The 24,344-nt window shown below is 52.2% G+C and overlaps 2 protein-coding genes across 4 annotated transcripts in view; both read left to right on the top strand.

The window, feature by feature from the left end:
* The window catches only part of GARNL3 (GTPase activating Rap/RanGAP domain like 3), a 144,517-nt gene extending 136,081 nt beyond the window's left edge, over positions 1 to 8,436 (top strand). For both annotated transcript variants that reach the window (XM_040225155.1, XM_040225156.1), the window contains 4 exons: positions 2,048 to 2,186; positions 3,164 to 3,379; positions 4,833 to 4,959; positions 7,329 to 8,436. In XM_040225155.1, the coding sequence (XP_040081089.1) occupies positions 2,048 to 2,186; positions 3,164 to 3,379; positions 4,833 to 4,959; positions 7,329 to 7,506 (660 nt within the window). In that variant the 3' untranslated portion in view covers positions 7,507 to 8,436. The remainder of the gene's footprint in view (positions 1 to 2,047; positions 2,187 to 3,163; positions 3,380 to 4,832; positions 4,960 to 7,328) is intronic.
* A 3,171-nt stretch (positions 8,437 to 11,607) lies between these two features.
* Positions 11,608 to 21,276, top strand: SLC2A8 (solute carrier family 2 member 8). 2 transcript variants are annotated; one of them, XM_040225157.1, is made up of 10 exons: positions 11,608 to 11,976; positions 12,072 to 12,234; positions 12,488 to 12,694; positions 14,519 to 14,618; positions 16,000 to 16,199; positions 16,937 to 17,080; positions 17,179 to 17,287; positions 18,011 to 18,184; positions 18,532 to 18,677; positions 20,227 to 21,276. In XM_040225157.1, exons 1-10 carry the CDS (start codon positions 11,921 to 11,923, stop codon positions 20,362 to 20,364), a joined length of 1,437 nt encoding a protein of 478 aa, XP_040081091.1. In that variant the 5' UTR covers positions 11,608 to 11,920; the 3' UTR covers positions 20,365 to 21,276. The 2 variants fall into 2 exon arrangements, with proteins under 2 accessions (XP_040081091.1, XP_040081092.1); XM_040225158.1 differs by lacking the exon at positions 18,532 to 18,677 and having other exon boundaries at positions 11,832 to 11,976; positions 20,227 to 20,312.
* Positions 21,277 to 24,344: the final 3,068 nt, after the last annotated feature.

The following is a 24,344-nucleotide window of genomic DNA, read 5'->3' on the forward strand; positions in this document are numbered from 1 at the left end:
TGAACTTGTGTCCCGCATACTATGACTGATGGACAGATTCATGCCCAGTGACAATGTGAGCAAAACTGAGGGATGCAGGAACAAAGATCTTCCCAGGTGTCTTCTACCGCAGGCGCATAACCCACCGGGTCTTGTTCTGATTCCCTCCTCCGGGTCAGTCCCACACCCTCTCCATGGCCTTGCCAAGCCAGCCGGTGCTCCATCCTAAAGGGCATCACATTTGATGGTGGGAGGCTGCGTACTCCCCACCCCCACACTGACAGTTCTGTAAGGACAGACCCTAGCATCTTATGCACTAACGTAGTACCAGTAGAGTGCTGGTAAGTGTGTAATCAATAATCTTTGGAAAATGGGTATGCGTATATACACACATTCATATATATATGGACATCAGTTGATTATAAATTTTACTAATAATATCGTATATTAACACCTATATATGGGATCTAGAAAAATGGTACTAATGAACCTATTTGCAGGGCAGGAATAGGGAACAGCATAGGGCAGACATAGGGAACAGCATAGAGCAGACTTAGAGAACAGCTTTGTGTACACAGCAGAGGAAGGGCAGGGCAGGATGAAGTGAGAGAGTAGCACCGAGTTGTATACGGTACCATGTGAAACACAGCTGGCCAGTGGGAAGGTGCTGTATGGCACAGGGAGCTCAGCCTGGCGCTCTGTGATGACCTAGAAGGTGGGATGGGGGAGGGTGGGAGGAAGGCTCAGGAAGGAGGGGCCAGTATATGCCTATGGCCGATTCACATTGTTGTACAGCAGAAACCAATACAACATTGTAGAGCAAGCCTCTGATGAAAAATGTTTTAAAATTTAAAAATAAATTTTACTGATTATAAAAATATAAATAGCTTATGATTTGTAACTAATAATAAAATATACAATGCTTTTTATCTCAAAGTCCATTTAGTCAATTGGCTCTCATAAAACACTTTTGTTTTCACTAAGAAAAAGCAAGAATTAGTCACTCAGTCGTGTCCCACTCTTTTAATTTTCACTGATTTTCCTTTATTCATAGCCAACCGCTGGCTGCAGTTCAACCACTATTTTACAGTTGGAATTATATCTCAACCCGTTCATTCTTTTTCCAAGTTTGTTGTCATTAAATCTGACATGTGATCTATTAAACTATTTTTCACCCTCATACAAATTATTAAACTAAAACTTCTTTCAATTTCAGCACTGGACAATATTCTTTTAATTTTAATCTCCATTATTAATGTTTTCTCCATCACTTTAATTCCAGACCATCAACAAAATAAAAAATCAACCTCTGATTTATAGCATTTGCTAATTTCCACAGTGTAAATAGTCCCACCATGACTGATCTCAAGCTTCCCGTGTGACACCTCAGCACACAGCATTCGGAGCCGCTATTACACAATCTCCCCCTCACACACACACACAGACACTATATAAATTACCTCAAGAATATGGAGAATTGTCAATGTAGTAAAATAATGAGGAATGGTTGAATTTTGATATTTAGTTCCTTTGTTCTTTTAACACAATTTAAGTTGAATAATGGCCGTGTTTAGCAGCCAGCTTGCAAGATCCCTGAAACTCAGCGCCCTCAGCGCCCTGAGTCCACAGGAGCCGCCCACCACCAGCCACACACCAGCGCCATTGCCCCAAAGCCGGCCCATCGTGGGTGGGCTTGAGTATTTGCTGAATTGTGAGTGAGGACCCACGTCCCCACCCGGGACATAGACCTGACTAGATTCCAAACCTTCCCCAGTTCTAACCTCTGGTGCTCAAGCTCCCTTTCAAGGAAGTGCATTGTGTCTGTATTTATGGAAGGCGTGTAGGAAATTGGCTCTTTTCTATTGTGTGTCAACCAGTATATAAGAAGTAGGAGGACTGAGCTCTCAGGAGCCTTCTGAGCCCAGAGCTGGCAGCCGCCTCCCTGGCTTCTTCCTGCACTGCAGACCCCATGGGACAGCTGGGGGTCTGTCCAGTGATGACAGGAGGGCCGGTGGGGGCAGGGCCCTTAAAACTACACAGCTCAGTAACGCCTTCTCTTTCTCTCCAGTCGGATATCTACTTCGCAGCAACCGCATCAGCGAACGAGGTCTCGTCCGGAGGCAGCTCCAAGGGGGCCAGTGCCCACAGTTCTCCTCAGACACCCCCAGGCCGAGATACTCCAGTGTTTCCTTCTTCCCTGGGGGAAGGTGAAGTCCAGTTTTTACTGTCTTATGATAGACATTTTTGATCCGTTCTGATTTCTCTGAAAGGTGAAAGTGTTAGTAGCTTAGTCATGTCTGACTCTTTGCAACCCCATAGACCATAGCCTGCCAGGCTTCTCTGTCCATGGAATTCTCCAGGCAAGAATACTGCAGTGGGTTGCCATTCCTGTCTCCAGGGAATCTTCCCGACCCAGGGATTGAACCCAAGTCTCCTGCATTGCAGGCAGATTCTTTGCTGTCTGAGCCACGAGGGAAGCCCCTGTAGTTCGTTGTCAAATACTGACATGTGATTACTGCTGAAGGAACCGCTATTTGAAGCCACAAAAAAACTTCAGTGTGGTTGCCTTCTTAAGAAACCTTGTGCTAATCGCCACCCCCAAACAATTCCCATTATGAAAACACTTGTTTCAAAGGGGAGAAGGAAGCTGAGGGTTAGCGAGACTGCAGTTGGCCCCAGCAAGTTATCTTCCCTTCAGGAATGTTAAGGATATAATAGAATTTCATAGCTAAAAGGATATCATCATAAAACCCACATGTTACTCAGCACCCAGCTTTCACTCTGTCTGGCTTCACCCTTGAACCCCGCAGACCTTTGCTGTGGTTACTGCCTCAGGCTTTTCCTAACTTCTCACCATATGAGTCGTCTATATGGCTCGCTGCCAGGAGAGCTCAGAGTTCCCGAGCAGGACAGCTGTGCCTTTCTTGTCGCCTCCTTCCTCCTGCCCACGCATAACCAGGAGTGGGTGTGTTTTGTCCCGTTCACCCATGAACAGGATGCCATTAGAAGACAGAGCCGGCAGGTGCCACCACTTTATTGCCCCTAACGAAATGGGGGGGGAGGTCAGCCTGTGACATAAATTCTTCTTTCATGCTAATTATGTTGAGGAACCAGGAAATATTCTCTCATGAATAACATGAGCTCTTCTTAAAGTTATAATGTTCTTTTTGAACCCTTATTTCAGGTGAAATTCAGTCCAAAAATCTGTACAAGATTCCACTCAGAAACCTGGTGGGCAGAAGCATCGAGCGGCCTCTGAAATCGCCCTTAGTCTCCAAGGTCATCACCCCACCCACCTCCATCGGCATTGGCATTGCGGCCATTCCCGTCACTCACTCCTTGTCCCTGTCCCGCATGGAGATCAAAGAAATAGCGAGCAGGACCCGCAGGGAGCTGCTGGGTAATGGCTGTCCATTCTCGTGTTTGTGATGTTTGTAAAGATACCTGCTGATTTTATCTGCGCATATTGGTTGTGCTTTGTCATGTCTGACTTTTTGTGACCCCATGGACTGTAGCCCACCAGGCTCTTGTGTCCATGGAATTTTCCAGGTAAAAGTACTGGAGCAGGCTGCCGTTTCCTCCCCAAGGGAATCATCCCAACCCAGGGATTAAACCTGCGTCTCCTGCGTTGGCAGGGGGGATTCTTTACCACCGTGCCACTTGGGAAGCCCATTTGTGGATATTAATTATCCTCAAATGCAAAGAGCCCTATCATAAGGGATTTATAAAGAAATTATAAACTTGCACCCACACCAAGGAATATTGTACAGTCTACCCAACAACAGTGATGTGTCAATCTAGATTTATTGGTATAGAAAGTGCGCAAACCATATGAAGGGCAGGTGGGGAGGCAGTTTGTAAAACAGTCTGTCTAGTCTGATAACAATTTTTTAAATATAAATAATCTAAATAGGTATGATCCTAGAAAAGTGTCTAGAAAGGCTTATAGCTGCCAGCTCTCAGGTAACATTTCATACTTGTATATCCAAAGTGTAAATCTGTCTGGGATTTTCTGCATATTTTTGTTCCCTTTTTTGCATGTTTGTGGTGCAGTTCAGTCATCCCTTCTCGAAGCCCCTGGGCCAGGGGGCAGGTCTTTGGGGATGGGAGCAATGTTAGGTCCCTGCTATGCCCTCCTCTCAGTTCACAGCTGAGAGACCAGACCAGAGACACAAAGAGCACCATGATAATCGTGAAGAGGCTAGACTGTTGTAAAGGTTTTTGTTCAGAGTTATGAAAACAAAATGAGGAAAACTGGAGGCGTGATGGCAAACCAATAAGAACTGGTTTAAAACTTGAGTTGGCATCTGCATGGTGTAAAACTACAAGGACACACGCCTGTGCTCCAGTCACGCTTCCTGACCAACTGGAGAAGGGGATTCAGACCCCCTGAGAGGGCAACCTTGACATTGGCAAAATCAGTTGGCTCTTGAAGTTGGTCCCTCTCACTGAGCTTTTCAAATGTATGTATTGTTATTTTTAACCCATTATTCCCTAAGAAAGCTTGATCTTGCCAACTATTGTATAAACCACTGTGCTTTTCAGAAATTGGACCTCTGAGTTGACAAATTACAATTTCCAGTGGTAGGACTGTAGATTTTCTTTCCTTCATTAAACTCTTCTGAGTCATTTTTTCCCAATACATATATTCGTTCCAATCAGAAACAAAAGACCTTCTACCAACAAGACAACGAGAAAATCAATTATTTACAAATACAGACTTTTATCATTGTTCTTCCTGCCTCCATCCCCGTAGTGTACCAATACCCAACCAGGAGAAAAAGGGCATTTCCTGTCTCTTGGCAGTCCGATGGTAATGACCCTCTGACCTGTGATTCTCCCCTGCTATCCAGGCCTCTCTGATGACAGTGGATCCAGGTCAGAAGGAGCACCAAAGCCCAAGTCAAAGGCCCGGAAGCGGCTGGAAGAAAACCAAGGAGGCCCCAAGCCAGGGACAGTGCGGTCCACTAGCAGTGACAGGTAAAGTGGGACGTAGCCCATGCTCAGGGTGGTGGCCCCTCAAGTCACAGGACAGCCACAAGGCCCCTTCTGCTGAGTGACGGTGCATGGGCCAGCCCCTTGGGCCAGCCACAGCAGAGGGTCAGTGGCCAGCTCCTCTCTGAGGACCCCCAGAGAGCACAGCCTGCCAGGAAGGGGCCCAGGCAAAGGGGCAATCTCACTAGCAACCCAACAAATGCACACTGAAATACAGAGACTTCTTTTGCTCACCAAGTTGACAGAGACTTTTTTAAAACAAAAGTGCTCTCCAGTACTTCTGGTGGATCCTTTCTGGATGGCCATTCAGTATCACACATCTATGAATATTTGTTGAATCCCACTGATTTGTCCCCTGAGGTTCTCTGTGTCCCTCATAAAACACCTTGCCTGCTTCTCTGTGGAGGCCAAGGGGGCATGTGTCCAGGTTCTGTTGCAGGAAGGAGGACCCCTTCCAGGGCCCGAAACTGGGCTCTTATCTAACACTCAGAAATGAATTGTCTGAGGAGACACATGTGCTGACAAAGCAAGAGATTTTATTGGTAAAGGGCACCCGGGTGGAGAGCATAGGGTAAGGGAACCTAGGAGAACTGCTCTGCTGCGTGGCTCGCAGTCTCGGGTTTTATGGTGATAGGATTAGTTTCCGGGTGGTCTTTGGCCAATCATTCTAATTCAGAGTCTTTCCTGATGGTGCGCGCATCGCTCAGCCAAGATGGATGCTAGTGAGAGGGATTCTGGGAAGTAGATGGTCAGGCGGTGTCTCCCTTAGATCTTTCCCGAACTCTTCCGGTTGGTGGTGGCTTATTAGTTCCATATTCCTTATCAGGATCTCCTGTCATAAAGCAACTCATGCAAATGGTTACTATGGTGCCTGGCCAGGGTGGGCAGTTTCAGTCAGTGTGCTTCCCTGAACAGTTCCATTCATTCATGCAACACACACTCTTAGAGCACCTGGCACTGAGCTGGGGACATGGAGCTGAACTTCAGGGGCTCACAGGCTGGTGAGGAAGGCCAACCTTCCCCGGAATTATAGAGAATTATAGCATTCCAGGGCAGCAGGTGATACAGAAGAATGAGGTGTGCCATCCATTCCATGCTTGGGGTAGGGGGGGTCCCAAACATCAGGAAAGGCTGAGCCAAGTCTCATAAATCAAGCAACCATTAGCCTGGCCCAGAGAGGAAGGCACTCACTCAGGCTTTAATCTAACACTTTCACTGAGCTCCTACCATGTGACCAGGCTGCTACCCTCATGGACTTTACATTTCAGTGTGGAGAAACACACAATAAACCCGTGAACAAGTAAGCAATTGCTATCACTTCCATTAGTGACCAGAACTGCAAGGAAGTTTAAAACAAAGTGATGGGGCTGGGGTGGATAAAAAGTCTACTTAAGGTGGGAGCTGGGAGTCAAGGAAGGCTTCTTGGAGGAAGTGGCATGGAGCTGAGCTCTGAATGAGGAGCTGGGGGAACAGCCCTTCCGGCAGCGTAACAGGCAGGGGGAAAAAGTCCTGAAGAGAGAGAGAAGGAAGTGAGTGGGTCAGCTTGAGCACAGACAAGGAGGTGAGGTCAAGAACAAGCAGATGCTGGACCGCGGGCTTTTACAGGCTACAGTGAGTCCTTGGTGAACAGAGGAACTCCCTGAATTTGGTCAAACTGGTTTTGCAGGTGTCGAGAGTAGAGAGAAAATAGAGGGCAATGAGGGGCTGGGAGGAGGCCAGAGGGGTCAGCAGGGTGGGGTCTGTGGGCCTGTGGTCAGGTGTTTCAGCCTTGTCCTCAGGCCATGGGGAACCAGGGGAGGGTTTATCCCAGTTTGCCTCACAAACACATATGTGTCACTACTGACCTTTCTTTTTTCCCTTTTTCTTCCTTTTTTTAATGGTGGTAAAAATCAGATAATATAAAACATACTATTTTAACCACATTTAACTGTACAGTTCAGCAGCACCAAGTACATTCACATTGTTGTGCAACTTCCACCACCATCCGTCTCCTGAATGTTTCACGTTCCTAAACTGCAACTCTGTCCCCATTAACCACTAATTCCCCATCTGCCCAACCCATACCCCTACCCCAGCCCCTGGCATCTACCAGTGTACTTTCTGACTCCATGAATTTGACTATTCTGGGTATCTCATATAAGTGGCCTTTAAAACCCATAACAACCCAGGAAGTTGGACAGGCTGCCTGCAGAACACAAGCTCTGTTGGGGTGGGCATCACTCTTGCACCCCCACCTCTCCCTCACAATGGTGGGGGTGGGAAAGACAGGCTCTCGCATTTAGGGGAGCAGGAAACAGAGTAGCCAGCTCAGTGGTGCACCCCAGGATCTATTCACAGTGACTTCTCTCCTCTAGGATCACATCGAGCTCCCTAGAAAGTCCTTCCACTTCCGAAGCCAATCCCAGTGGCCGTTACCAGTCGACCAGCTCCGACCCAGACCCTGTGGCCGACCAAGAAGGCAGCCCCGTCTGGGGCAGCTGCCCCTTTCAGCTCACTGCTTTCTCGGATGAAGACATTATTGACTTGAAGTAAACAGAGTCCCAATTGAGTTCGCCATGTTTAATTTTCTTACAGAGGTTTATACTCTTTAGCCAGTTCTGACATCATTTCTCAACAAAATGTGGCTTTTAGCCTGTGTGTGATCTATTGGACCAAACCTTCTGCACCCTCGGCCTGTTTGGGTCACTCTCCAATGTCCGGTGCCATCTTTCTTGACCTTTCTTTCTTTCTGTTCAGGAACCATCAGTCCCCTTGTAATAAAGGCGGTAGATTTCATTGAGGTTTTAGATTGAAACTTTGAATAAATCAAAAATATTCATTCTTATTTATTGCAACCTTCTCTTATATTTTATATACTTAGATGGAAAAGTTATTTTTTCATTACAGTTTTGTTTTGTCACATAATGTGTTTCTTTTATTGAGATAAAGAAAAGCCATTGCTTTAAAAATTTATTATAAATAAGTTTTCTTTCTGCACCTCTGGCCCCTGTTGCTGTTTCAGTTCACTGTGATTGGAACCAGCTGCATTCCTGCCTATAGACTTTTGAGAAAAGCTAAATTTTTAGATCTTAGAAACTCCTGCTTCTTTTTCCTTCTGTCTCACAAAAAAATAATAAGGTATAGGAGCCTGTTAAGAGTCTCAAGATTTTGTTTTGTTTTATTGTTACTGTGAAATCATACAACCTAGAAACAGTTACACTTCATCCTCAAAATTATCATTCTCAAATTCCCTCCTCCTGTTCTGGTCTGCTTTGGTCTCTCACATGAATCAAATGAGTAGCCTTCCTCTTATCATGTATCCACCTTCTGTTGCTCCATCCTCAAAGTGAGAAGAAAATGTGAGTTTGGCCAAGTTCGAAGGAAATAGTGAGATATCTAGCCAGGGGAGATCAAAGGAGGAAAACTGAGTTTCACTGACATTGTAAACTTTTTAATCTGTGTAAAGAAGATAACTTACTTTTGGCTTTAGTCTAACAGATTCCATTTTATTATATCTCGTCTTGCCAATATTACCCATCAAAAGAAACTTGAGATCGTTTCCCCTGTTGAAGTGGCTCTGAGGAGTTCTTCTGCAGGTCTTCTCACTTACTGCAGAGGTCTGTGCTGGACATGACTCGATCTGATAGATCTCACAGAAGTTTGGACCCTACCTCCTTGTGGGCCTTGCACACTGTGGGGAGAGCTCTCCTCTCCGCCTGTGGCTCAGAGAGTCCCACGTGATACATCTGAGCTGAGGGCTGCCTGGTCCCCTTCAGCAGAAGGCAGGAGGTCAGAGTGCTAAAGACAGTGCTTCTTCAGTGTACCCGGGCGGGGGGCGGTCCATAACCAAAGGAGTCTCGTCATAGTCTCTGCGGCATTCAGCGCTCCTGTTCTTCTGTGTTTGGTTATGCCCTTTTCATATAAAAGGGGAAAACACAAGATCAACTACATGCTGTATCTTGACTTCACCCAAAGCTTTGTGGATTGGGTTTTACTATTTTTATTTTTCAAATAAGGAAACTGAGGTTCAAAAGGAGGCAGTGATTTGAACCTGTGATTTCTCTGACCCCAGAACTGTGCCCTGTCCCCTGTCCACCCTACAGAGCCAGGCTGAATGCCTTGTGTCAGCTGGATCTGGCTGGTGTTCTTCATGTTAAAATAATTTGTAAGCCTCATGAGCTTGTATGTGTGTTTTTCCTGTCATCTTTTTCTTTCCCCTGAAGTTTCTTGCTTCTCAGACTGGAATTGAAAAAACAAGGGCTATTTAGACCATTCTTCCAAAGAGACTGGCAGCATCAGAGCCACCCCATGATTTGACAAGAGTCACAGATCTGAGGAGTGGATATAGAATGGGCAAGAGATGGGCACCACCAAACAGTTTGATGGACTTGGCTTATAAAAGGAAGGCGGGAGCCTGCTCTGGCAGCAATGTCTGCTTACAAAGGCCAAGTGAATGCTGCACACTCATGGGGAGGGAGATGACCAGCCAGAGGGCAGGAGCAGGTTTGCAACGGTTCGTGGCTTGGCGGCCACTCCAGTATTCTTGCCTGAAGAATCCCATGGACAGAGGAGCCTGGGGGGCTACAGTCCATGGGGTTGGAAAGAGTTGGACACAACTTAAGTGACTTAGTGCACACGCATAGCTTGGAGGGCTGGCTGGCCTTAGCTAGGCTCACTGGATAACCCTGTCTACAGAAGCCTCTCTGCATACCCCTCAGGCTGAACTGCAAAGTAAAATGTCTAGCAGCAGCAGTTTGCCCTTGGAATCTGAAGCATCCATCCCTTCTGCAAACATCCAGTACCCACCGTCTGGAGCAGAAGATCATGTCCATTGGGGAAGGGAGAGAAGTAGACAGGTGAATCACAAGCAATGATTAGCGCTGTAATAATTTACGATTGGAGCACAAGACACTGAGGAAGAACCGAGGGGTGATTGCCTATGTCTTGAAAGATAATACAATCTGGTGACTGCACTAATTATACTGCCTAATATTTGAGTTATCTGGAATGTACTCGGTCTTTTCACTTTGCCCCTACAACAAACCCTCCTGCAAGATAGATACTATCATTTCCACTTAGAGATGAAGAGAAAGAGGCCCAGAGAGGGATTAGAAGCTGAGCCTGTTACTCTCTTAGTCCTGGTTCTTGCCAGAATTACACAGCACTCCACCGCAGCTGCCTGCACCCAGGGAATGTGGCATACAAGTCACCACATTCTACAGCACCCTGACTTCATACTCACCTCCACCAGTGACCAGGGTGCACACACGTAGAGAGACGCTATTAACATCCGCAGGGGACTCAAAATTGGGAGGTGTAGTATTAAGATGAAGATTCCAAAGTCAGGATTACCTGTGAAGTGAGTGGAATTTAACAGAGACCATGGGGCTCACAGAGTCGGACACGACTGAAGCGACTTAGCAGCATGGGGCTCAACATTTAGGCCCAGATCAGTCACAGCTATGCAGCATGGGGGACCCCGCCCAAAACGGGTTCTCAGTACCCGAAGGTCGTGGTCGTCATCGGTCTGCGGCTCCGTAGCAGTCAGCAACCTGGGCTCTCCCGCCCTCACTCCAAGTCTTAACAAGCACAAGAGTTGGACTGCGGCGCCCAGGACCACGCCTCCAACAACACAGCTGATCCGAGAACAGACCAGTCCATAACCGGTGTTTGGAGACCTTCCACCCTGCGCCTCTCGGTGGGCAGAGCTGCCCACGCCTCAGAGCAGAGGTTAACGCTGAGCAGTTACTGCAGACCCTACCCAGGGAGGTCAGCGGGGCTTCGCAAAGAGAGGGAGGGCAGTCCTGGACGCGACCCCTGTGCTCCGCCTTCGTTCGGCTTCCTAGCCGCACTGGCGGAAGCTAGATTAAGAGGCGGTTCCCGGCGCAAAAGCAATCCCCACCCTCCACTCTCACTGGTTGGTTTCAGTTCAGTTCACTCGCTTGACCCCATGAATCGCAGTACGCCAGGCCTCCCTGTCCATCACCTTCTCCCGGAGTTCACCCAGACCCACGTCCATCGAGTCCGTGATGCCATCCAGCCATCTCATCCTCGGTCGTCCCCTTCTCCTCCTGCCCCCAATCCCTCCCAGCATCAGAGTCTTTTCCAATGAGTCAACTCTACACATGAGGTGGCCAAAGTACTGGAGTTTCAGCTTTAGCATCATTCCTTCCAAAGAAATCCCAGGGTTGATCTCCTTCAGAATGGACTGGCTGGATCTCCTTGCAGTCCAAGGGACCCTCAAGAGTCTTCTCCAACACCACAGTTCAAAAGCATCAATTCTTCGGCGCTCAGTCTTCTTCACAGTCCAACTCTCACATCCATACACGACCACAGGAAAAACCATAGCCTTGACTAGACAGACCTTAGTCGGCAAAGTAATGTCTCTGCTTTTGAATATACTATCTAGGTTGGTCATCACTTTTCTTCCAAGGAGTAACCGTCTTTTAATTTCATGGCTGCAGTCACCATCTGCAGTGATTTGGGAGCCCCCAAAATAAAGTCTGACACTGTTTCTACTGTTTCCCCATCTATTTCCCATAAAGTGATGGGACCATTTGCCATGATCTTCGTTTTCTGAATGTTGAGCTGGTCGGTTTGTGTCGCGGTTTCTTAGATGACCCCGCCTTCGAGCTCGCATCACCCTCCTATTGGGTGGCTGTGTGAGCCCCCGCCACATACAAGCTCCTCCCCTGCCTATACATTGGATGGCCGTCCTGGAGGCGGTGCCAGTGAGCGACGCCCTCCGGCTCTTTACTTCCATTGGTCCGCTTTCACTTGAAGGGCGGCTCCTAGAGCAGACGCTAACCCCGCCTTTCGTTCCCATTGGCTGCTCCCTTACCCCGCCTAGAGCCGCTCCTCACCTTCTGTTGGTTGCCCTGGCCTGAGAGGCCGGTGCTGGCCGCACTCGCGGGACCCGTGGCAGTTCAAGGCGTCAGAGCCCGCAAAGCAAGCGTTGATCGCGGTCATGACGCCTGAGGACCAAGAGGAGACCCAGCCGCTCCTGCGGCCGCCCGGCGGCAGGTGAGCAGTAGGGGGAACCCAGGTCCGCTGGCGCCGCCTCACTCCATCCGCTGCGCCCAGGCCTTGCTGCTCACCGACCGCCCCTGTCTCCGCAGCGCTCCCCGCGGCCGCCTCGTCTTCCTCGCTGCCTTCGCCGCTGCCCTGGGACCGCTCAGCTTCGGCTTCGCCCTCGGCTACAGCTCCCCGGCCATCCCGAGCCTGAGGCGCGCCGCGCCCCTGGCCCCGCACCTCGACGAAGATGCAGCCTCCTGGTTCGGGGTGAGGCCTTGGGCTCACCCTCCTGCCTTCAGGGGCCTTCCACCGCCCACCCCTAAGACGGGTGCCGGCACCCTCCCCGCGCTGCCTGGCTTCGGGCGGGCATGGAGACCCTCCTCCGAGTATGTCCCGGCTCCCCTGAGAGGGGTCGCCCATCTCCCCTGCCCCCTGAGCGGCTGAGGGTGGGGTGGAGGGCGAGGTTGGGCCGCGGGCCCCCGGCGCCCCCTCCCTCAGCCGGCGGTCGCCCCGCCCCCAGGCCATCGTGACCCTGGGCGCCGCGGCCGGGGGCGTGCTGGGCGGCTGGCTCCTGGACCGCGCGGGGCGCAAGCTGAGCCTCCTCCTCTGCGCCTTGCCCTTCGTGGCCGGCTTCGCCGTCATCACCGCGGCTCAGAACCTGTGGATGCTACTTGGAGGCCGCCTACTCACTGGCCTGGCCTGCGGCATTGCCTCGCTCGTGGCCCCGGTGAGTGTGTTTCCTCCCAGTCAGGCGCCCTCGGACCCGGGAAAAGGGGCAGAACTCGGGGCCTGATTCTCCCCTGGCTGCGGCCTCTTGAGTGCCTGACACCATGCCCCTCCCCTTCTCCATTTTCCTTACACTCCCACGGGGCCTTGGAAAGAGCTGTTGTTATCCGTCCCTGGTTACAGATGAAGCTTAAAGGAACGTGAAGTGGAAGTCTCTCAGTCGTGTCGAACTCTTTGCGACCCCATGGACTGTAGTCCATGGAATTCTCCAGGCCAGAATGCTGGAGTGGATAGCCTTTCCCCTCTCCAAGGGAATCTTCCCAACCCAGGGATGGAACCCAGGTCTCCCGCATTGTGGGCAGATTCTTTACCAGCTGAGCCACAAGTCCTTGGTTTAAGTACAAAGTCAGTGGTGACTGCTACTTCTTGAACCCCGGGTGATGGCGCTTAACAGGGCCTCTCTTTGGCTCTACAAATGAGGTGCCCTCTGTGGATGGTCAACAGAAGCCTCACACGATGGCTTAGGTCCCCCTTGGCCTTCAGACCACTGGCTACAGTTCAGCAGGAAAATCCCACTGTGGTTTGTCCCCAGGGGCAGAGGCTGTTGGGACCTGGTGCGCCCCTTCACTGCTCAGAAAGCGGCCCTCCAGGCGTTCCCCCTGCTTCTCTCTCACCACCTCCTGACCCAGCACTGCCCAGGCTACCTTTGGAGGTGGACACGTCTGGGTGAAACCACAGCCCTGGGCAGAGCACCTCTGTGAGCCCATAAGGTGGGAATGACGGTGTTAGCTTGGGCCGTGGCTGTGCGGCTTCACAAGAGCCTACAACACGGCCCTGGCCCTGGCATGGCCGGTGGAAGGACTTGGACCCTGGCAGCTGGGATTGCTGGGTGTCCTGTGACCTGCTGCTCGTCGTGGGCTTGAGTGATCCACCACCACCCACACCCTAAGCAATCAAGACTAAAAGCAGTAGCTCAGAATCCCTCCCTTTGCACCTACCACTCATTTCAACTGCATCTGCTGGGTAATACGCAGCAGCTAGATTGGATTTTATATCTCGATTTTTTTGGTGTTTTTTTTTTTTCCTGGGCAAAAACACACCTGCCTTAGTCATGGACGTAAGACATGGAATAACACAGAAACATGGGCAAGCGCTTTCTGGCTCCTGAGCCCAGAGGAAGCCGCGGCAGTCACTGGTAGCAACTGAGGTGGAGAGTTCCTGCTTTCACTCCAAGGGTGCCACTCAAAGTGTGGTCCTTGGGTCAGCAGCTGTGTGTCTCCTGGTGGTTAGAAAGGCGGAATCGTGGGCCCACCACACATCTGTTGTTGTTGTTTAGTTGCCAAGTCTCATATCTGACCCTCTGTGACCCCACAGACTCTACCCCACCAGGGTCCTCTCTCCGTGGGATTTCTCAGGCGGGAATACTGGAGTGGGTTGCCATTTTCTTCTCCAGGGGTGCTTCCCCACCCAGGGATGGAGCCTGTATCTCCTGCTTAGCAGGTAGATTCTCTACCACTGGGCCACCAGGGAAGCTCTACACGCCTACTATGTTAGAATTTGCTTTTTGTCAAGGGTATACAATTACATGAAAGTTTAAAAAGCTCTGCATCCCCCCGCACACACACTCAGTGTCCACATATATACCCTTTAAACATGTGCTGTGGATTACATGGTGGGGATCTCTGATGGCCAGGGACCTGCAGTTAGGGGTCCCCTGGGCCTGCAAGTACCCCAGTCGAGGCTCTCCTCAGCTCTGAATGGCTGAGAGTTTTCAGTTTTAAGAACTCCTGGACCCCACGTACACTCTTGTCTTAATTACCAACAGGTCTATATCTCTGAAATTGCCTACCCTGAGGTGCGAGGGCTACTCGGCTCCTGTGTGCAGCTGATGGTGGTCACAGGCATCCTCCTAGCCTACCTGGCAGGTATGGTTTTCTTATTATCTCTTGTGGTGACTGTTCATGGATGTTTGACTATCTTACAGATGTAGAAACTGAAGTTCAGAGAGGTCAGGGGACTTGCCCAAGATGCCACGTTCCCAGACCACTTCCCTGAGATCCCTGGGTCATGTGGGTCTTGTGACAGTATTCTGAGGAGAGCTGGAGAAGGTGATGTCCTCATCTCCCCAGAGCAGAAGCCCATTCCAGGAGTGTAGGGAAGGCTGACGAGTTAGAGCAGCACCTGTGTGGTGACCAACGAGGATTCCGGGGCTGCAGGGAAAGTCTTTAGCCTAAGAGCTTGGAGGGCCCAAATGCGTCTCCCTGAGAATCAGTACTGGATTTGCAGCCTGAAGGAGGCAGGTTCCAGAGAACCCGAGGGTCAGGGCTGGAGCCAGCATGAGGAAGCTTCCAGAGGCACCCTGGAATGAACTAGGGTAGAGGAAAGGCAGGCTTCATATCTGACAGCCCTGGATTAGGGGAATATGCCTCTTACTAGCTGTGTGACCTTGGCCTAGTCAGCTGCCCCTGGGAGCCTCAGGTTCCCTGTCTTCACGTGGAGATTAACCTTACCTAGTCCAAGGCTGCTGAGGGATTAAATTAACTGACGCTGTAAAAAGTGCCTGGCAGCAGGCCCCAGTAAGAATTGTCAAGGGATGGCCTGAGAACCACGAGGGAATGGGGGTTTGGGGCCGGATGGGCAGTGGCAGGGTCCGGGGCACATGCCCTCTGGTTCCTCAGAGTGGACAACATGCAGGTCCATGGTCTTTCCTTTCTACCCACTTAGCATCCTGACTCTCATTCAGAGTCCTGGCCGCAGTCTAGCTGCCTTGTGGGGCCAGCAGTGTCCCAAAGCCACTGTGTAGACACGGATACTCAGGGTCACGTGGGTGTAGTCACACCTATAGGATTTCCTCCAGGTCATCATAAGCCACACTTTCACTGATCAGCTTCTGTGAGTTCTGACTGACGTTTTTCAGTGAAAATCCCCCACTTCCTCTCTGTCCCACTTCCTCCCGGAGGAGCCATCCTTGCCTGTTTCTCAGTCAGTCTACCGGGTGAGGCCTGTGTACACTCTTGCCCCCACTCCCTTTCAGACCGATGGTGTATATCATGTATATCACAGCAATACAGAGCAAGCACCTTTGTTTAGTGGCTGCATAAACCTTCACTGATACACACCCCCCGCCTCGTTTCCACACTTAACAATAAAAATGATAACATCAGTGACAAACCCTGGGGAGTCCTGCAAAGACACTGGGGTCCCCACCCTTTAAGCAGAGTCCGTGGGTTGGCAGGGGGCAGGTGCTCCCCGAGAAGATCCAGGCTGGCTCACGCTGCTCTGACGTCTCTCCCCCCCGACCCCCAGGCTGGGTACTCGAGTGGCGCTGGCTGGCCGTGCTGGGCTGTGTGCCCCCCTCCTTCATGCTGCTGCTCATGTGTTTCATGCCCGAGACCCCTCGCTTCCTGCTGTCTCAGCACAAGCGCCAGGAGGCCATGGCTGCCATGCAGTTCCTGTGGGGCTCTGCCCCGGGCTGGGAAGAGCCTCCCACTGGGGCTGAGCACCAGGTGAGGGGCTGGGAGCCAGCACCAGGGAGGGGGACCTGGGAGTATCGCCCCAGAGGTCAACACAGTGCGGCACCACAGCTGCATACGTGTGTGCTCACACACATACACACGAGGGCCCGCGAGCTTGGGAGTGATGTCCTGTGGGCCACTACTTGGCTGGACCCAAGTCTTAGCCATCCCTGGGGAAGCCTGAGCCCCGATCTCCCTGTCCCTGCAAGAGAAGGGCTGGGCCATATCAAAGGAGAATGCAGGTGGGGACTTGAGGACTCGGAATTTTGAAACAGGAAACTGTAGGACCAGGGAGAATGTTGAGTCTCTGCCCCTTACCTGCTGTGTGACCATCCCATCTTTAACCTGAGTTTCTTCCCCTGTAAAGTGGGGTCATAGCACATGCCTGGTGGTGGTGGTAAGGATCAGTGGGGCTGGTGAAGGTGCTCGGCCCAGACCCAGACCCAAGGCTGGTGGGACTCGGGAACCCTGGGTTCTCTGCTCATAGAGCATCTCCGTGGATCCCCCAGCAAATCAGGAAGGGCCATGGGGAGGGGAGGATCCTGTCACCTTACAAATGGGGAGGCTAAAGTGATGCGGGGACCTGAAGCAGAGGCTACAGGTGAGACTGGGACAAAACACAGAGGCTCCCTCACTCCACCAGGCCCCGGAATGGTGGGGAGCTCAGAGCCGGGGCGCCCTCAGGAGAGGTAGAGAGAAGCCCTGATGCCTGGTGTCCATCTGAGCAGGGCTTCCACGTGGCCCAGCTGCGGTGTCCTGGCGTCTACAAGCCCTTCATCATTGGCATCTCCCTGATGGCCTTCCAGCAGCTGTCGGGCGTCAATGCCGTCATGTTCTATGCGGAGACCATCTTTGAGGAGGCCAAGTTCAAGGTAAAGAAGCCTCTGCCCCGGCCTCCCTCACCCAGAGGCCGTGTGGGTCGGGCCCGGTCCGGGGGTGTCCACCTGACCCGCCTGGCCTGTCTCCCCAGGACAGCAGCCTGGCCTCAGTTGTCGTGGGCGTCATCCAGGTGCTATTCACCGCCACAGCGGCCCTGATCATGGACAGAGCCGGGCGGAGGCTGCTCTTGACCTTGTCAGGTGAGGCCCCAGGGGGATGGCTCTGCCCTCTGCACGACTGGGGGCCTCCCACTACAAGCTGGAGGGCCTTTGCTGAGGTCAGCACATTGTGGGAGGAGAACAAGGGCTGAGTGTCCCCAAGAGCACGGGCAGGACTTCAGGGGAACATTGGCTCCAGGCCAGGCCTGCGCTCACCGCTCTGCTGCGGCATGCCTTAACCAGGGCAGAGAACCTAGGAGAAGGCCCCTCCAGGGCCCGGTTTACAGTGAGGGAACCGACGGCCTGGGGGTGAAGAGGCCCTGAAGCCTGGGTCCTCCCTGGGCAAGTGACTACCTGAGCTGACTTCCCCTCTGAAACGGAGATGGAGGTGGTGGCAGGCCAAGGCAAGGATCAGCACGCAATGCAAGGGAAGCTCCTCGTGGGCAGCCGGGCCCTTGGTGCTGCTGGGGAAGTGGGCCTGGCTGCTGGTGGTTGCTCCTGCTTCCTCAAAGCCAGGGAGGGTCTGCTTCCAGAAGCTTCTTGGGGTCGGCTGAGATGTGAGGGCCAAGCCGTGGCTGGGAGGGCCAGGCTGGAGTGAGGGTGCCCCGGCAGGGCTCCACTCACTGCCCCTCGTGGAGGAGCCCAGGCTGCCTGCCGGGGACACCGTGCACTGACCGCCAGCTCCCCAACTGCCCCATGCCTGGGCTGCGGGCCGCCGCCTCGTGCCCTCCCACTGCCCTGCCCACCGCTGCCCTCCACCCGCAGGTGTGGTCATGGTGTTCAGCACCAGCGCCTTTGGCACCTACTTCAAGCTGACCGAGGGCGGCCCCAGCAACTCCTCGCACGTGGACCTCCCGACGCCCGTCTCCATGGAGCCCGCCGATACCAACGTGGGGCTGGCCTGGCTGGCGGTGGGCAGCATGTGCCTCTTCATTGCCGGTGAGTGGGGGGCTGAGGGGAGGTTGAAAGGGCCGCCCTGTTGCTGCCAGGTTCCCGTGATTCCCGGGAGTCCCGGCCTGCTCGGCCTCACCCCTGGGTTTATAGCTCTGACCGTGTGCCAGGCACCGGCTCAGCCCTGCTCTGCTCCTTTGACGTCACCCCACAAGCGTCCTCCGAGCCGTCCCCGCTCCCGTGCTGTTCTGTAGAGCAAGGCCTGACGCGTCCGAAGTGAGGGGAGTAACCTGAGCCCCCAGACTGAATCCGGGCCCCACTTCAGCCCGGGGGGGTCTTCGGCAAGCCGAGGGCCGCCCGGCCCCGCGGACCTGAGGCCTTTCTTGCCCTTGCAGGCTTCGCTGTGGGCTGGGGGCCCATCCCATGGCTCCTCATGTCTGAGATCTTCCCTCTGCACGTCAAGGGTGTGGCCACTGGTGTCTGCGTCCTCACCAACTGGTTCATGGCCTTTCTGGTGACCAAAGAGTTCAGCAGCCTCATGGTGAGTGCAGGCCCTGACAGGCTCCCCCTGCCACAGCCGGCAGAAAAGTACTTTTCAGAATTACTCTTGTGACAGCCTCGGGGTTAGCAGCCTTGCCTGCAGGCTGAAGCCCCACCAGCCTGTGAGCCCATCCTAGTTGGGGGTGCGGGGAAGCAGACGGGCTGGGGCAGGCACAGAACCCAGGCTGTGACCACTGGGGACCCTCCAGGCTGTCAAGCTGGAAGGACAGCAGGACTGACCTCCTCCCCCACTGGACTCTGGGGACTTTGGGAAGCAAGGCTGCATGAGAAGCTCCACCTTTGGAGTGCAGGCTGGGCTCCGTCCCCACCTTGGCCACTTCCCACTGTGTGACTTGGGTGTGCTGCTTCCCTTTCTCTGAACCAGCTTCCTTGCCTCAAAGTGGAGAAGGGGGACAGTGCCTCCCTCTTAGAGCTGATGGGAGCATCAGTTCGGTTCCACAGTTTGCCGCCAGCTGGCGGATGGGCTGATGCAGACGTGCTCCCGGCCTCAAGGCCTCCAGCCCAATGCGGGCACCGCTCTGGTGCAGACAGTCAAGCCATCTGTTCAGTCGTTCTCTCCCTGCTCCCCCCAGGGCTCCTGGTACCTGCCACGTCCAGGCCTGTTTAGGGTGCCAGAGCAGCAGTGAATGAGATGGACAGGGCCCCATTTATGACAAGGGCTGGTACTACAGTGGCCAGTGGTGGGAGGATGAACCACCAGGAGGCTGGGCTGGGGCAAGGGGAGGCCAGTCATGACTGGCGTGAATGCTTGGGGCTAGCCTGGACCCTGCAGGGCCTGCGCTGCTCCAGGGAGCTCATCATGAAGACCAGAGCAAAGCCCTGGAGGGGAGGGGAATTCCAGGAGCTTGGAGGGGGCCAACAGTCAAGGAGCAGATGGTGGCAAGGGACCTAAGAGTGGTCTGGCTGTCACTGAGAGGCCAAGAGAAAGGCTTCAAGGAGGGCGGGGTGGGGTGGCCAGATGCCCGAGGCAGAGGGGCTGGAAGCGGGTGGCCTTTGCTTCTGGCGGCTGGGATGACACTGGGGCTGGGCAGGGAGGGTGCACCGCCTGTGACCCAGGGCCGCTGCTCCCTCTCCCCTCCGCTCATGGGCCCTTAGTGTCCCCATGTGTGCACACGACCCCATCACCACCCACTGAGAGCTCACCCATTTCCTCCGGCACCGAGGAGAGAGACTCCTAAGGCGTCAGGAACCACAGAGGGCAGGGCCAGACCAATCGGAGAGGGAAGTCTCTGGGCCCTGGAGTCAGACCCTGGGGACGGGAAGCCAGCTGTCACTTGATGGTGGGCCTCTGACCTGGGGGCAGTCACTTCATCACAGTGAGCTCAGTGTCCCTACCACACACCATCCACAGCTTGCACAGTGCTCAGCTTGGGCTTCTGGACGGCCCACCAGGCCCTCCTCCACATCCCTGAGCCTGGGCATGGCAGGGTGGGGCATGGCGGGGTGGGGCCTCGGCTTCTGGGCCCAGGAGGGCTCCTGGCCCAAGTGGGCTCCCGCATCATATCACAGCCTTGCCGCTGTCTTCGCAGGAGGTGCTCAGGCCCTATGGTGCCTTCTGGCTGGCCTCTGCCTTCTGCATCTTCGGTGTCCTTTTCACTCTGGCCTGTGTCCCTGAGACCAAAGGGAAGACTTTGGAGCAAATCACAGCCCACTTTGAGGGGCGATGACAGCTTCTTCTTGTGAGCGGCTGCCCAACTTGCTGCACCTGCTTTGAGCCTCAAAGGGGATGGGGCCTACCTGTGACTCCAAACTGAGCCTCTGCTGGAAGCCTGGATCCCTGGCTATCCCCAGGGAGTCAGGAGCCAGGACGGCAGCCCCTCGGAGCCTTGTCCTCTGGGGTCCCTCCTTCCTGCCCAGTGAAGCACGGGGACAAGGTTCCCAGCTGCTGGGTCCAGTTTCTACTGCTGCCCTGTGATCCGGGAGAAGGAACATCTCGGAGACACTTCGCTGTCCTGTGGTCAGTCCTCCACACGCCGACTCCATCATGACACAAAAGTGACAGCGGAGAGGGGGGGCTCTTGGTTCCTGGTTTTCTGGAGACGCTTTGGAGGCTGGGTGATGGCCTGTGGTATCTCCTCTCACGTGGCTGCATTAGGGAGGAACTTTGCCAAATAAATATTTGACTCAGAAAATCAGGTCATGAGCTCTTTGTGTGGGCTGCAGTCAAGAAGAACATTTTCTTGTCCCTCCCATAAAAGCAGGCCTCCCATGAACTGAGTCTTGCCAGGAACATCTATGGATCAGCTTCCTCGTGGTTAGCCAGGCTTGCCTTTGGCACTTGGAGGTCATTTCTGACTCCTTCCTCAGGTTCAGCCCCCTGAACCATTAGTCAGCAAATTTGATTGAGTTCCTCCTGCAAAAAAATGTTCCTCTCAAAAAAAAAAAATGTTCCTCTCTTCATATTAACTTTAATGAAGCCAGAAGTCTTTTTTCAAATTACTTTTACTATAGGAAAATTAGAAAACACTGATTTCTTCAATATAATTGTTTTTATAGCAGTTAACCATCTGCTATGCACTATTCTACATTAACTCCTTTATTCAGATAAATAAAAAAAAATCACACCTGCACCTTTCCAAACAGAACCGCTGTTTAGAATTTGGTTCTGTCTTTAAAGATCTCTCCCGACATACACACTTCCCAGCATCCCTACACAGAAGGGGGGACTTTTTGTTCCAGAACCTGTTTTATTCACTTTATTCAGGTTGTGCAACCTCCATCATATGCCCGTCTTGACACATTAAGCTTTGTAATGAGACCAAATGAGACTGGAAAGAAGGGCAGCAGAAGCGTGGAGTGGTCCAGGGCAGAGCAGTGGAGAGACCCGGACAAGTCACTTAACCTCCCTAAACCTCAGTTTATCCATCTGTAAAATGGGCACAATGATGCTACCGCCCTTGTGGGGTTGTTACGAGGATGAAAGGAGATGATCATGTAAAGCACTTAGATGCGAGGATGGCACTGAATAAGTGCTCAAATCAGTTTCGTGTGGTGGTGGTGAGACCGTGCGGGTGAGGGTAGGAGGCTGTGGTGGAGATGAGAAAAAGGTGGCATGTGAGGCTCAAGGGGTACTTCATAGAATTATTTAAAATCTTTATAAGTTTTTATTTTCTACCCTATTCCCTCAGCAACCTCTGATTGCTACTAGCACCTACTTATAGTACCAAGGACTATGGACACACGCACTCTTCAGAGGTTCCCTTACATTCCTTGAGGCCTTCCCATGACAGCACAAGATGGTTCAGGGACTAAGGCAGCCCCAGCTGACAGTCCTGTATCTACCACAGGAACCCAGTCCAGGACCATCTGGTACACATCCATGAAGTGGGGCAGGATGAAATGTCCCCAGAGGACAGGTGCAGAAGCTGTGCTTTACCTAGCCTGGCATAGAAAAGTGTGCTGCCAACCAATATCCCATCACCCACTAGCACCCCCAGAACAATTTTCAGGAGGATCCTGGCTTTTAAGAACCTATGGCAAGAAATTCCCTAATGCCACACAGTGGACGGAGCAGAATAGACATCACTGCCAATAAAGGTCCATGTAGTCAAAACTATGATGTGAGAGTTGGACTATAAAGAAAGCTGAGTACCGACGAACTGACGCTTTTGAAGTGTGGTGTTGGAGAAGACTCGAGAGTCCCTTGGACTGCAAGGAGATCCAACCAGTCCATCCTAAAGGAAATCAATCCTGAATGTTCACTGGAAGGACTGCGGTTGACGCTGAAACTCCAATCCTTTGGCTACCTGATGTGAAGAGCTGACTCATTTGAAAAGACCCTGATGTTGGGATAAAGTGAAGGCGAGAGGAGAGGGGACGACAGAAAATGAGATGGTTGGATGGTATCACTGACTCTATGGACATGAGTTTGAGTAAACTCTGGGAGTTGGTGATGGTCAGGGAGCCTTGGAATGCTGCAGTCCATGGGGTTGCAAAGATTCAGACACGACTGAGCAGCTGTACTGACTGACTGATGATTTTTCCAGTAGTCATGAACGGATGTGAGAGTTGGACCATTAAGAAAGCTGAGCGGCAAAGAACTGATGCTTTCAAACTGTGATGTTGGAGAAGACTCTTGAGAGTCCCTTGGGCAGCAAGGAGACCAAACCAGTTAATCCTAAAGGAAATCAACCCTGAGTATTCTTTAGGACTGATGCTGAAGCTGAAGACCTAATACTGTGGCTGGCTACCTGCTGTGAAGAGCGGACTCACTGGAAAAGACCCTGATGCTGGGACAAATTTGAGGGCAGGAGAAGGGGGGCAACAGGATGAGATGGCTGGATGGCATCACCGACTCAATGGACTTGACCCTGAGCCAACTCCAGGAGATAGTGAAGAACAGGGAAGCCTGGCGTGCTGCAGTCCATGGGATCCCAAAGAGGCAGGTAGGACTGAGCCACTGAACCAACTGAAACGTGAAGCACTCTGCTACCTCCCCGTGGCCACAGGTGGGTTTGCAAGACGAGGGCAGGAAACCCTCTTCTGCCTCCTAGTGGCTATTAGGGGTTTAGCACCTGCTTAGCCTGTGGCAGAACACATCAGCTAGAAGAGCCCACTAGCCCAGAAATGCAGGCGAAAAAGCAACGAAAGAGACTCTCTGACTAGAGTTTCCAGAAGGAACACAGCCCGGAAAACACCTTGATTTTAGCCCAGGGAGATCCATCTCAGCCTTCTGATCTCCAAAGTTGTAAGCCTAAAAATCACACAAGCCTCAGTTCAGTTTAGTTGCTCAGTAGTGTCCAGCTGTTTGCAACCCCATGGACTGGTCACATGGATCACAGCCTTGTCTAACTCAAAGAAACTATGAGCCATGCCATGTAGGGCCATCCAAGATGGATGGGTCATAGAGCAGAGTTCTAACAAAACATGGTCCACTGGAGAAGGGAACGGCAAACCACTTCAGTTGTCTTCTCATAAGAATGCCATCAACAGTAGGAAAAGCCAAAAAGATACGACACTGAAAGCCTAAGGTAGAGAAGGGCTGATCTCAAAGAGATCTGTGGGTATGAGTTGTCTCATGGAGTGAATCCCAGTAAGTTCGTACAAGACCCCACAAAGAGAATTATATTGGGAAAGACACTACCACCAGTGATTAAGAGGGACAGAGACAAAATGGAAAGAGGTTCAGGACCCCCAAACTCATTTCTGCTGCCCAAGTAATACATTATTCTCTCCTTAACGTCAAAAAATATCTCTAAAACTAAATTGATCATTAGAAAATTGCTTGATTAGTAAAGATCAACAGGCTTGTGGGAAATTTTCATCAACGCTCTGAGGAAGCCCTTTGAAATATCCCCTTTGGCAGCACAGAAGCCTCCAAGGGCCGACTATTCCGGAAACTCCTTCCTCCATAATTCTGATCAAACTCTATTAAAGTGTGGTCCTGCCCCTGAAATTACTGAAAGACGTTCGTCTGATGGATACTTTGAGCTGATGTATACTTTGAGCGTTCCAACCCAACCTGTGACTGCCCTGTTCACACTGAGGGGGCCCTCACTTCAATCCCCCGCCCCAAACTCTACGTTGGGCTCACGAAGACCAGTGAAGGTGGCTGGGGTTGGGCCCTGAGCTAAAGGACTAGCTGAGCCGCAGCCCTGGGCACGTCAAATCATTGAGGAGAAACCAGGCGCTCAGCGACGACGCGTAT

Source organism: Oryx dammah, unplaced genomic scaffold (assembly GCF_014754425.2).
Source record: "Oryx dammah isolate SB20612 unplaced genomic scaffold, SCBI_Odam_1.1 HiC_scaffold_25, whole genome shotgun sequence".
Classification (NCBI taxonomy): Eukaryota; Metazoa; Chordata; class Mammalia; order Artiodactyla; family Bovidae; genus Oryx; species Oryx dammah.

What these genes read in the sequence shown, in the direction of transcription:
- SLC2A8 (XM_040225157.1), top strand. Translation starts at nt 11,921, where the DNA reads ATGACGCCTGAGGACCAAGAGGAGACCCAGCCGCTCCTGCGGCCGCCC. An exon ending in CTGCGGCCGCCCGGCGGCAG is followed by an intron (nt 11,977 to 12,071) that starts GTGAGCAGTAGG and finishes CTGTCTCCGCAG; the next exon opens with CGCTCCCCGCGGCCGCCTCG. An exon ending in ATGCAGCCTCCTGGTTCGGG is followed by an intron (nt 12,235 to 12,487) that starts GTGAGGCCTTGG and finishes CCCCGCCCCCAG; the next exon opens with GCCATCGTGACCCTGGGCGC.